Source organism: Babylonia areolata, chromosome 27, assembly GCF_041734735.1.
Source record: "Babylonia areolata isolate BAREFJ2019XMU chromosome 27, ASM4173473v1, whole genome shotgun sequence".
Classification (NCBI taxonomy): domain Eukaryota; kingdom Metazoa; phylum Mollusca; class Gastropoda; order Neogastropoda; family Buccinidae; genus Babylonia; species Babylonia areolata.
The window spans coordinates 37,323,507-37,337,186 of record NC_134902.1 but is presented as its reverse complement, the minus strand read 5'-3'; the positions used below and the strand labels follow the sequence as shown (position 1 = coordinate 37,337,186).

General features: G+C 49.0%; 1 protein-coding gene across 2 annotated transcripts in view; it reads left to right on the top strand.

Annotated features, from left to right (window-relative positions):
• The window catches only part of LOC143301123 (endothelin-converting enzyme homolog), a 79,668-nt gene that overhangs the window by 9,428 nt on the left and 56,560 nt on the right, over window positions 1–13,680 (top strand). For both annotated transcript variants that reach the window (XM_076615178.1, XM_076615179.1), the window contains one exon: window positions 12,716–12,964. In XM_076615178.1, coding sequence (XP_076471293.1) covers window positions 12,716–12,964 — 249 coding nt within the window. The remainder of the gene's footprint in view (window positions 1–12,715; window positions 12,965–13,680) is intronic.

The window sequence follows — 13,680 nt, the reverse complement described above, 5'->3', positions numbered from 1 at the left end:
CAAACGAAAACACACACACATTCAAACGCACATACATACACGCAAACGCAACACAGTATTTGCACATACATGCGAATCCTTATATGAGCTGTAGGCTAATCTTTTCATTGACGATAAAAACCACTGAGATTAGAAACATTTCCGCAAACTGTATATCAAATGATGAAAATAACAGTTTATCGTCTTTCAGGAATCCTTACATGTACAGGAACAAGCGAGCAAACAAACAAACAAACAGACAGACAGACAAACGCCAGGAAAAGATGGTGACTGGCATTCAGATTCCAGACATTGTCGTATAGACGGAGAGAAAGAAAGAAAAGAAAGGAAGAGAAGAAAGTTGAAGGGAGGAAGAAAGAGATAATAGAGAGGCAGAGAGAGAGAGAGAGAAGGGGGGGAGAGGGGGGGGGCGGAGACAGACTGAATTAGATTCAGAGACGGAGAAGAAAGAAGAGAGAGAGAGAGGGGGGAAAAAGAGAGAGGGGGGAAAGAGAGGGGGGGGCAGACTGAATTAGATTCAGAGACGAGAAGAAAGAGAGAGAGAGAGAAGAGAGAGAGAGAGAAAAGAAGAGATTTAGACTGACAGACAGACAGACAGACAGACACAAAAAGAGGCAGAAACAGAGGCAGAGACAGATTCAGGAAGAGAGAGAGGGGAGGTGTGTGTGTGTGTGTGGGGGGGGGGGGGTTGCAGAGACATAGATTTAGAAAGAGAAGGGGGGGAGACAGACAGACAGTCAGACAGACAAAGAGATGCAGGAAAACTCAGAGATACAGAGACAGAAACACACGGACGGACGGACAGACAGACAGAGAGGAGAGACAGAGAGAATACAGAAATGTTGGGCGTCAAAGAAGACAGCACAAGACAACAATCACAACCGTCACCACACCTCACATACACACCCACAAAAAAAAAGAAGTTAAGGACCATTCCATAAAAAAAAAGTTTTTATGCCGTAAAACGTAAAATAAAGAAGAAAAAAAAGAAAGAAAGAAAAAACACACGCGCGCGCGGCACGCACACACACGCACACACACACACACACACACACACACACACACACACACACACACACACCCACCGAAAGTTTATCAAATTATGCAGGTTGAAAAAAAATTATGGTCTATTTACGATTTGGCCTCTCACAATGAAACAAAGGGTGGTTTCGGGGAATTTGAAAAAATTTAGAAAAATCTTTTAAAAAAATTTCAGGGTCGGTCCCCCAAAAAATTTTACAACTACCCAGCGGTTTATAGACAAACGGGATGCTTGTCTTGTTCCCCCTTCTCTTTTTTCTTCGCTTTCGGGGCTGCAACCCCCCACTTTCACCCCGCATATACCCCGAGTGGTTTTTTTAACGGGGCATAAAACCTTTTTAAAACCCCCCCATGTGGGCACCATACTCCGCTTTAAAGGGGGGCATGCTGGTATTTCTTTTTTCCATAACCCACCAAAACACCGACATGGTTTACGGACCCTTTTAACGTGCGTATTTGATCTTCTGCTTGCGTAAACCACAAAGGGGGGTTCGGGCCACTGGCAGTCTGCACATATTTTGACCTGGGAAAATCGTAAAAACCCTCCACCCTTTACCCACCGGGCGCCGTCAACCGCTTTTTCAAAAAACCCGGGAAACCTCAATTGAAAGCCCCAACTTTTTTAACCACTTGGCAAATTGGGGGCCCTCTTCTTGTTTCTTATAAAATCAGAATTTGCACGGGGTAAAAGATTGTGCACATTGCTTTTGGCTAAGAAAACCGCTTTTTTGGGGCCAAAAAATTTAAAGCATTTTTTTAAACCACCAAACCAAAGTTCCCAAAATGGCCTTTTAATGTTTTTGTTGTGCCCCCTTTACCTGGCCATCGAATAAAACTCAAAAGTCAATGAAAACACAACACAGCACATAGGGCACACACACCCACACACAGCACAGCACGGGTACAGCCCCCAAAAATGGCACCCAAAACCCGTTTCTAAACCTTTTGGGGCCCGGGATACCATATACCTACGCCCCAAATAAATAAATATGCATACAAAACACCAGGGGGCAAAACACACACACACACACACACAAAACACACACACACACACACACACACACTAATAAATATAAAAATAGAAGAGACAAACAGAGAGAGAGGGGGGGGGGGCGGGAAATGGCATAACCCACAGTTTTTGTTTTTCCGCTCCGGGTGCCCTTTTTCTCTTTTTAATTCATTCCCCCTCTGTCCTTGTCTCCTGTTCTGTCCCCCCTTTATTTTTTGTTTTCCTGTCCTGTCTTGCCTGCCCTCTGTCCCTTTATCCCCCACATCCCTTTTCCCCTTTGCGCATCTGTTTTTCTGTGTCTGTCTGTCTGTCTGCTGTCTCTGCTATTTTCCTTTTGTCCTCTCGGGCCTCTGTGGGTGTGTGGGGTGGGTGTGTTTTGTGTGCGTGTGTGTTGTGCGTGTGTGTTGTGTGTGTGTGTGGGGTTTTTGTTGGGGGCGCGCGCACACTGCGTATTTTCATTGCCCCCTTTCCGCCCCCCCCCCCCCTCCCCTCTCTCTCTCCTATCCCTCTCTCTCCTCTCTCTACCCCCTCTCCCCCTTCTCTCTCTCCTTTTTCCTCTCTCTCAATCCCCCCAAAAAGGGGCCCCCGCCGCACATTATCGCTAAATTTGTCTTTTTTAATCTTCTTCTTTACTTAATTTAAGTAAATAAAACGCGATGGTTTTTTTTAAAAGTGAAGGGGATTTGGCGCAACACCCGCCCCAAACCCCTCTCGTCCGGGTCCCCCAAATTTTCCCCATGGCAAGTTTTAAAAAAACCCCCTTCTTTGACGGGCCTGTTTTATGTCTCGGGCCCCTTCAGGGATCTTTTCTACCCCTTTTTTTTCCCAACATTTTTTAATATCAAAAAACCCAAGGTTTTTTTACACTTTTCAATTAAAAAAACTTGAGCAACAAAAAGGGCCTGAGTTTAAAATCGTGTTTTCAAACCCTTTTCACCGTCCAACTTTTTAAAATTCAGTAATCATATTCTTGTAAACCGTCCCCTTTTTTAAACCATTTCGGGTTAACAGGGCTGCAAATTTTCCTCTCCTCTCTCTCCTCCTCTTTTTTCTAAACCCTTCTCTCATCCCTTTTTCTCTTTTTTCCCCTCTCTCCCCTCTTTTCCTCTCTCTCTCTCTCTCTCTCTTTTTCCCCCATAATTCAGAAAATTGCACAGACAAAAACAAATCCAACCAAAATTTTATAAAGACCATCTAATTTCAAAATTTTTAAATTTGCTCCTTCCCCAAGACATGATTCTACCTGTTTTAACTTGGCCTTTATATTATAGGCATTGAAGGGGATTGAAAAATATTTACCAGGGAATGTTGTGGAACATCTGTTTTTAGATAATTTTTGGTTGGTTTTTGTTGAAATGCATATGTTCTAAAAACTTTTTTTTATTTTTCCTTTAAAAATCAACCCCCCTTTCAGTAAGGGTTTTGGCCCTTTTAAATCTAATAAAAACCCGTTATCTTTTATCGTTATCTCTCTCTCCCCTCCCTCTCGCTCCCTCAAACCTCTACATCTCTCTCTCTCTGTCAAGTGTATTTTTTTTCCCAAAAAATGTTTTTTCTTTCAAATTTCCCTAAAAGAATTTTTTTTGCCCCCTTTTAAAGTTTGCAGCGAAAAGTTTATTTTTTCTCCTGAAAAACGGATGAAAAAATAAGCGTTCATAAACCAAAATTGTTTAAAAATTAAAGGAAACCAACATCTAAAAACGTTTCTAACTTACCCCTTGCCTTTATTGCTTTTTGGAAAGAAACCTATGTGTCTGCCGATCTTTTGGGCAGCTTCGACACAACTTTCACGATATTCTTTTTGGCCTTTTTCCAGCATTTTTGGGATCCCCTCCCCAAAACCCTCCCCTTGTTCAAAAATTTTCCCTTTTGAAAAAGCACTCAAATGGGTCCCATCTCCAAATTCCCCATTCGAATTCAAAAAATTTTCCCAGCTCGAAAAGTGTTCCCCAAAGGGTTTTGGGTCCATGGTCCAATACTGTTAAATCTGTTTCCCACCACTTTTTTGACGTTATCACCCCAACGTCGTTTGTTTTTTTTCACAATTTGCAGATCATATCTAACTCCCAACATCTTTTTCCCCAAAATTTTTTTGCTATCCTTCACAAAGACTAGATCTGAAAATTCGGGTTCAATTTAAAGGGATGCTGAGTAAATAATCTCAAACAGATGACGTTATACAAAAAGCCTTTTCTTGAAGGGCTGTAAGCCCTCCCCTCACCCAAAAATTTCAGACCATGCCTTGACGGGAGGAAAAGTCGATGGGGTTTTCCCAAAAGCTGTGTCAAATCTTGGTGCAATTTCATTCAAGCATGCCCTTTTCGGAAATTTATGCAAAGCTGAAAACTTCACCCCAAATAAAACTAAAAAACTATTATTTTTTTAAACCTTTTGAGCGGGCACTCGAAAGGGGACTGACGCTTTTTCTCTGTTTTTTGGCCCAATGGGGCGCCGTGTCTGAAGGGTTAAAACTTTTGGATTTGGGTGACCCAGTTTTTTTCACTGGTGATCGGGATTCAAGGCCCCCCTTTCCTCTTGTTAACATGGGATATGATTTTTTCAACTCCCCCCGATACCCTTCCCCACTTAAACCCGGGTAAAAGCTTTAAACACTGCAGGGCAATTTGGGAAACATGAGTTTTTTAGAAGTTTAAAGATCAATTCCAACGCTTTTATTTAATAACCCGACCACCACTTTTAAATCACATGCCACCCGGTTTCCCCACAGGGAAAATTTTATAAATTCCCTTTTCGGTTGGTTCTATTGAAACATATTTCTTTTCATTATTTTTTTCTGTCTTACCCTGATTCCCATTTCATTTTCCCTGAATTTTGTTCTTTTTTTTTCATTTTGCCCATTTTATGTTGTGTTTTTTTTTTTGTTTTTTTTTTTTAAAAAAAACCCCTATTGGGGTTTATTCTTTTTTAAATCCTCTGTATTTCATTTCGTTATTTTTTCGAATTGTTTTTTTTTAATTTTTTTTTTTCGTTTCTTTTTTTTCATTCAAATTTTAACCCAAAGTCATTGTAGCCCTAGTGGGGTCTAGTCTGGTCTATCCACTCTAGTCTATGTAGTCCGGCCCTAGTCTAGTTTTTTCCATTGGTTCTTTCTGACTTTTGCTTCTTTTTCTTCCGCCAGGAAACTGCAAGGACACACCCCACCCACACCCCCCCCCCCACCACCCACCACCATTCAAAACAGCAGGGAAAAGGGGTAAACGAGTTCGCCAGGGCGCCCAAATGTGGCCCTGTCCAAACGTGGTCTAAAGGGGTTTCCCCCTTCACGCGGCGGGAGCTTTTCCCGCCGTCACCACCCCATCGATCCCCCCGCCCATCATCATCCTCGCCGCCCTCCGGGGCCCGCCAACGCCACAACGCCCGCCCGCCCCCCGACAAGCGGGCCCCTCGGGGGAAAACGCCACATCCGGAGGGCCGAGGGAAACAACCCGGGGGTTGGGGGGGGAGGGGTCACCCCCCCCCTTTCCCCATGCCCCCCCCAAACGGCGGGGCCCCACACTCAAACCCCCCCCCCCCCCCCAGCACACCCCCCGCCGCCACACCAGGGGGGGGCCCGGGCCCCCTCAAAACAGTTCCCCCGCCCCCCCCGTGCCCGGAATTTAAAGGACGCCAGCTCCCTTCCCAAACCCGGCGTGTTTCCGGGCGGCAGGGCACTGCGGGACTGCTGAACCACACGGCCACGAGCCCCCCCTCGCTCTCCCCGACGCCTGCCAGGGCTTTTAAATCCTTCGGGCCCGTGGAACTTCCCCCCCGCGTCAACCCCCCGCCCGGGGGGAACCCCCCCCCCCGGAGACCACCACCTTTCCCCATCATGTACGACCCGAACCTTTCCCCAAGCTGCGCCGTTGGGGGGAGGCCGTTCCTCGACGGAAGAAACCCCAAAACCCCTAAAGATTTCCCAAAGGGACGGGACTAAAGGGGGTTTAAAGCTGGTGGGGGTGGTGGTGGGACTGGTGTTACGAAATGGGTTTTGTGGGTGGGGGTACTGGTGTTACTGGGGTTAAGGGGGTTTCTTGGGGGTGGGGACTGGGGTTACGACTGTTAGTCTGGTGGGGGTGGTAAATGGGGTTACTGCGTTAATTTCGGTGCTGGGGGGGGACTGGTTTAAAGACTGTTTTGGTGGTGGTGGGGGTACTGGTGTTTTCTGCTTTAAGGGTGCTGGGGTGGTGGGACTGGTGGGTTCTTTTCTGTTAATGCTTGGGGGGTGGTTTTAAATGGGTTACTGGGTGGGTTTAAAGCCCGGTGGTGGTACTGGGGTTACTGCTTTTAAAGCGGTGGTGGGGGTGGGACTTGTTTTCCTTTTAAAAGCTGGTTTCTGGGGTGGTTTTCTGGTGTTACTGCTGTTAAAAGGGGCCCGGGGTGGTACTGGTGTTAAATGCTGTTAATCTGGTGCTGGTGGTACTGGGGTTCCGCTGTAATGCTCGGGGTGGGGACTGGGGGTTTTCGCTGTAATCGCTGGTGGGGGTACCCGGGGTTTTTCCCCGTGAATGCTGCGGGGGTGGTGGTGGTACTGGGTTACGGCTGTAATGCGGGCGGGGTACGGGGGTTTTCCCGCTGTTAAAAGCCTTTCTGTTTGGGGTACCCGGGGTTACGCTGTGAATGCTGCTGGTTTGGGGGTGGGAAATGGTGTTTTCTGCTTTTTAATGCTGGTGGGTGGACTGGTGTTTTTTTCTTTAATGCTGGTGGTGGTACTTGGGGGGTTAAATGCTTTTAAAGCTGCTTTGGGGGTTGGGTAGGTGTTAGGCTTTTTAATTTCTTTGGGGGTGGTGGTACGGGGTTACTTTCTTTAATCTGTGGTGGGGGTGGTAAAAGGTGTTACTGCTGTTTTAAGCTGGGGGTGGTACTGGGGTTTTCTGCCCGTTAAAAGCTGCTGGGGTGGAACGGATACAGCTGGGTTTAAAGCTGCCCGGGGGGGGTACGGTGTTACTGCTGTTTTAATTTCTGGTGTTGGTGGTACTTTTGTTACTTTCTGTTTTTAAAGCCCCTTTGGGGGTACTGGTGTTACTGGGTGTTTAAAGCTGGGGGTGGTGGGACTGGGTTACGCGTAATGCTGGTGGGGGTGGTGGACTGGGTTAAAGCTTGAAAGCTGCTGGTGGGGTACTGGTGTTTACTGCTTTTAAAGCCGGTGCTGGTGTCCTGGGGTTTACTGCGTTAATGGGTGGGGGTTTGGGGTAAATGGTGTTCCCGGGTGTGAAAAGGGTTCTGGGGGTGGGGACTGGTGTTTCGGCCCGTTTAAAGCTGGGTTCCTTTTCCCCCTTACTACTACTGTTTGGTTTGCCCGTCGGGATCGACGAGGACCTCTATCAACCCCCGGGGGGGGTGGGTTGGGTTCGTGGTGCCAAGACGGTCAGGCCAAACCCCGCCCGGGAAAGGGTTTTGAAAGCAGTGGGACAGTGGATGGTGGCGGCTGTCGGGACTTGCTGGCACTGGGTTTTCCCCGGGCCGGGCCCCGCGTTGCTCTGCTGCAACGGGAAACTGTTGGGTTTTACAGGAATTTTGGGGTCCTTTTTGGGCAGCCCGAACCCACTTTGGTCTTCCATTGCATTCAGCTCCCAATTTCCCCCGGGGTGATGTTTTAAGGCCTTCAAGAAGCTTTCAAGTGTCTTTTTAAGCGATTTTTTGGCCTCCATGGGGGCGCTTTCCCTTTTGGAGTTCGCCCCTGCACATTTCTTTTGGGGGGGGGTTGGCTTTGGGAGGGGAACTACATGCCCCCAAGTACACCCCCTGTTCAGGGATCTTCTCTTGCCCCCTTTATGCCGTGAATTTTTTGGGCTGGGGGTGTGGAAGGGTTCAGCTTTTTTTTGGGGTGGGTTTGGGAGACCGTCCCCGGGTTTACACCATACACCAAATGGGGGTGAGAACTATGGCCTTTATACCTTTTATTCGTCCCAGGGGGATGCCTCCCTTTTCCCAAAAGGTTCTTTTTTGGGGAGGGCTTTCCAGGGAAGGGGTTTTGGGGGCCCGGGCCCTTTGCCGAAATTCGGGGGGAATTTCAAACCTCCGGGTCCGCGGATGAAAACTGGGGGGCCGGGGGGGGGAGAAAAAAATGGGGGGGGGAATGCCCAGGGATGTAACTTGTCCCCGCATTCAGGGCGTTGCCTGGGTTTATGAAGAGTTTTTTTCAACGTAAGGGTTTTCCCGGGCTGGGGGTTTCATCAAACCCCAGTCTTCCCTTTTTGCGATTGTAGGGCCCAAAGTTTTTTTAGGGACAAAGAACTTGGGCCCAAACCTTTTGGTGCATGTCACTTCGGGGGCAGCGTTGAGGGGCGCCTCCCCAGCAAACAGGGGAAGGGCCTTTACGGTGTTTGTTCCCCCACCTTTGGTTTTTTTCTTTTAAGCCCTGGGTTGGGAAAACTGAGGGCCCCGTGCGGTACCTGATGCCCAATGCCTACGTCAGCGTCTTTGAAGGTATCTGTCAGCATGGCTGAAAACATGAGACTGAACAGGGTGGGGGCAAGAACACACCTGCTTGACTCTGTTGGAGACAGGGAATGGTTCTGAAGTCTCTTCGTTGTCTTGGGCTCGAGCCAGCATCCCACCGTGTAGTTGCCGTATGATGGTGATGAACTTTCTGGGACATCCGTACTTCGCCATGATTCTCCAAAGGCCATCTCTGCTAACAGTATCGTAGGCCTTGGTCAGATCGACATAGGTGGAGCAAAGGTCGGTGTTCTGTTCCTGACACTTTCCTGGACTGCCTGGCAGCAAACACCATGTCGATAGCCCCGCGTTCTTTCCGGAAGCTACACTTGCTCTCTGGTAGGAGACCTTGCTCAAGGTGTGCTATGAGCGGTGAGTAGCACTCTCGCCAGAGTCTTGCCTGCGACGGACAGCAGGGATATTCCACTATGGTTGTCACAGGCCTGACGACTTCCCTTGCGCTTGTACAGGTGTATGATGGAAGCGTCTTGGAAGTCCTGTGGAACTTGCCTCTTGCTGCCAGATGAGCTGAATAGCTGATGAAGCTTCTCAGTCAGCGCCATAACCACCTTCTTTGGAGACCTCAGCTGGAATGGAGTCTGAGCCAGGGGCTTTGCCATTGGGTAGCAGACGGATAGCTTTCTGGTTCTCCCTCCAAAGTTGGAATGGCATCCAACGACTCACTGACTGGCACCTGGGGAGTCAGTCGATGGCTTCATCATTGATGGCGGAGGGCGGGTTCAGTACGCTGTCTAAGTGTTCAGCCCATCTCTCAAGGATCCCGTCCTTGTCAGTGATTATGGTAGAACCATCATCACTGAGGAGTGAGCAGATCCGGAGGTGGTGGGACCGTAGACTTCTTTCAGGCCGTTATAGAGTTCTCATGTCGTTCCTGTCTGCAAAGCCTGGATCTCATCAGCTTTGTTGCTCAACAGGAATCCTGCACCTGCCGCAGCTTCAGCTGGATGGTGCTGCGTGCGCTCTTCAGTATGTCTTTCTTGACTGTGACTTGGATCTTCTGTAGGCTTGCGTTTGTCTTCCAGCAGCTGCTTGATCTCAGTGCAGTTCTCATCAAACCAGTCTTTGTGCTTCCTGGCAGAAGGCCCCAGGCACTCCATGGCAGTGTTGTACACCGTCTCATGCAGTGCGCCCCATGCTGCCTCCACATTCTGGTTGTCCAGCACGGTGGACTCCAAAGCGTTCCTCCAGGGTGTCAGCAAAGCTAGGCTTGATGTTGCCTAGCTCCAGCTTGTTGACATTCAGGCGTTTTGGGTGCTTTCATGCCCTGAGGCCGTCTCTTGGGCTGGATGCGGAGGTTGAGTTTGGAGACGATAAGGGGGTGGTCTGTCAGCACTCGGCGCCGCACATGGCCCTCGTGACTCGTACGTCCTGCCGGTCCCTCTTTCCTGACGATGACAAAGTCGATGAGATGCCAATGCCCCAGAGCGAGGATGCATCCATGACGTCCTGTTACGGGTAGGGAGGCAGAAGACGGTGTTTGTGATAAGAAGGTTGTGCTCGGCACATGTCTGGAGAAGTAGTTGACCATTGCTGTTACAGTTGCCAACCCCATGCTTCCCTATCACGCCTTCCCAGGAGATGCTGTCACAGCCAACTCTCACGTTAAAGTCACCAAGAATGATGAGCTACTACTACTACTAGAGCTCAGGGTGCTTACATGAAAGAAAATTTTACAAATCATTACAAACATTCGTGACCACTCTTTCTCCAAACCCCTCCCCCCCCACCCCCACCACTCTCCCTCTGCAACCCTTCATGCATCGAAAGTGAGCTCATATGGGTGGTGCTGGAGAAAAAGGAAGCTAAGAGTGGGTACAGATAGGTTTTTAAAAGATGAGTTTTTACTGATAGGCGAAAAGCAGAAATAGAATCAGATGCACGGATATGATGAGGAAGGTTGTTCCAGATATGAGTAGCAAAGAAGAAAGAACGTTCACCATAGGTTCTTGTATTGACACGAAGAAGTTTCAAAAGTTATTAGTCAGAGGAAGAGCGGAGATGTCTTGTGAGAGTGTAAACACTGATAAAGTCAGATACGTAGGTCCTGCGGAGCGGAAAGCAGAATAGCAGAGACACGCAACTTTGTATTCCACTTTAGTACGACTGCTGCTGTTGCTGTTGTTTTTGCTGCTGCTGCTTCTGCTACTACTACTGTTACTACTACTACTGTCGCTACTATGCTGTTGTTGTTGCTGCTGCTGTTGTTGCTACTGTTGCTGCTGCTGTTGATACTGTTGTTGTTTATGCTGCTGCTGTTGTTGCTGCTGCTAATGATGCTGTTGTTGCTAATGCTGCTGCTGCTGCTGCTGCTGTTACTGCTGCTACTAATGCTGCTACTGCTACAGCAGCAACAACAACAACAGCAACAACAACAACAACAATAAAAACAACAGCTACTGCTACTGCTATTACCACTACTAAAAGTGTGATGTAAAAAGCATTTTTCCATGTGAAGCATGCTGAATTGCACTGTGCAAGGTAAATACACAACCCTGCACAGACATCAAACACTAACATGTACTTATGTACACACACACACACACACACACACACACACACACACACACACACACACACACACACACACACACACACAAACAAACAAACAATGTGCACAACCTGACACTCAAAATACATATCGAACATCACAATACCCAAATGACTGGAAACTTAATGAATGGAATCTGATATCACACTACGTACACGACACTAAAATCATTATACTTGAAACAAACAAACACCAATATTTAACTCACTCTGTACGGCCAGTCCTCTCTTCTCCTCTACACAGACCCCTCGGATGTCCAGTGGGTGTCTGAATGACCCAACCTTTAGCTTCCGTCGTCAGAATTGTGGTATTCTTTGTCAACATTCACCTCTTCAGTATAAGAGCCTTCCGCTTGCAATATTTTGATGATGGTAATTGGGGTGAAACGCTGTTAACGTCGTCTCTTTCGCCGTTCGTATGGAGAGAGTTAAAACCAGTCTCATGCATCACGATACCGGAATCACATTACTTAGAAATCTCACCCTCCCTCCCTCCCTCCCTCCATCCCTCCCTCCCTCCCTTCTATCCCTCTCTCTCCTCCTCTCTCTTTCCCCCTCTCTCTGTCTCTGTCTCTCCCTACCCCTTCCTTCTCCCCCTCTCTCCTCTCTACCCCCCCTCTCTCTCTCTCTCTCTCTCTCTCCCCCTCCCCCTCTCTCCTCTCTATCCCCCCTCTCTCCGCTTCTCTCTTCCACTTTCTCCGTCTCTCTATCTGTAGCTTTCCCTCCTTCCTCTCTCTGTCTCTCCCTCTCTCTTTCTCCCCCCCTCTCTCTCTCTGAATCTCTCTCTCTATCCTCCTCTGTCTCTTTCTCCCCCCCCCCTCTGTGTCTGTCTCTCTCCCTCCTTCTTTGTCTCCCCCCCTCTCTGTCTGTCTCTCTCCCTCCTTCTTTGTCTCCCCCCCCTCTCTGTCTGTCTCTCTCCCTCCTTCTTTGTCTCCCCCCTCTCTGTCTCTCTCCCTCCTTCTTTGTCTCCCCCCTCTCTGTCTGTCTCTCTCCCTCCTTCTTTGTCTCCCCCCTCTCTGTCTCTCTCCCTCCTTCTTTGTCTCCCCCCTCTCTGTCTGTCTGTCTCTCTCCCTCCTTCTTTGTCTCCCCCCTCTCTGTCTGTCTCTCTCCCTCCTTCTTTGTCTCCCCCCTCTCTGTCTCTATCTCTCCACCCTCTCTTTCCCCCTTTCTCTCTCCCTCTCCCTCCGTCCTCCCCCACTCTCTTCCCCATCCTCCCCTTCCTTCTCTCCCCCCCATACCTCCCTCTCACTCTCCCTCATCCTGTCTCTCTCTCTCTCTCTCCCTCCTTCACACTCTCTCTTCCTCACCCCCACTTTCTCTCCCTTTCTCTCCCTCTCTCTCTCTCCTTTTCCCCCACTCTCTCTCTCTCCCCCTTTCTTTCTCTCTCTCTCTCCCACTCTCCCCCTCTCTATCCCCTCCCCGTCCCTTTCTCTCTCTCCCTCTACCACCCCACCCCCTCACCCCGTCCCTCTCTCTGTGTCTCTCTCTCCCCCCCTCTCTCTCTGTCCAAGGACAGATTGGAAGAACAGGCTATGCCTAAAATCTTAATCCTTGAATAAAAACGTTTTGAGTTCTGAGTTCTGAGTTCACTCCACCCTCTCTCTCACCCACTCTCTCTCTCTCTCTCTCTCCCTCTCTCTCTGTCCGTGTCCTCCACAGGTGAAGTCCTTCTACCTGTCCTGCCTGGACCACTTCGAGCGGACCGGGCTGAAGGGTACCCCGTTCCTCGACAAGGTGGTGGACCCGGCGGGCGGGTGGTGGGTGCTGACAGGGGACTCCGGGTGGCCACCCAGCGGCTACAGCTTCCAGGACCAGCTGCAGAAGGTGCACGTGGACTTTTGGGTGGACGCCTTCTTCACCTTCTCTGTGGGTCCCGACTGGTTGGACTGGAACAAGGCCACCATCGAGGTGAGTGTATGTGTTGTGTGTGTGTGTGTGTGTGTGTGTGTGTGTGTGTGTGTGTGTGTGTGTGTGTGTGTGTGTGTGTGTGTGTGTGTGTGTGTGTGTGTGTGTGTGTGTGTGTGTGTGTGTGTGTGTGTGTGTGTGTGTGTGTGTGTGTGTGTGTGTGTGTGTGTGTGTGTGTGTGTGTGTGTGTGTGTGTGTGTGTGTGTGTGTGTGTGTGTTGTGTGTGTGTGTGTGTGTGTGTGTGTGTGTGTGTGTGTGTGTGTGTGTGTGTGTGTGTGTGTGTGTGTGTGTGTGTGTGTGTGTGTGTGTGTGTGTGTGTGTGTGTGTGTGTGTGTGTGTGTGTGTGTGTGTGTGTGTGTGTGTGTGTGTGTGTGTGTGTGTGTGTGTGTGTGTGTGTGTGTGTGTGTGTGTGTGTGTGTGTGTGTGTGTGTGTGTGTGTGTGTGTGTGTGTGTGTGTGTGTGTGTGTGTCTGTCTATACAGAGTCCGTGAAAGGTCTGGGTTCGAATCCCGCTCTCGCCCTTTCTCCCATAGTGGGAAGATCAAAATGAGCGAAAAGTCGTTCGGATGAGGCGATAAACCGAAGTCTCGTGCGTGTGTCAGCACGCTACTTGCTGCACCGGAGAAAAAAAAAAAAAGAGAACCCATGGCAAACGAGAGTGTTGTCCTCTGGTGGAATTCTGTAGCAGAACTCCACTCGGATAGGTACACACAAACATAG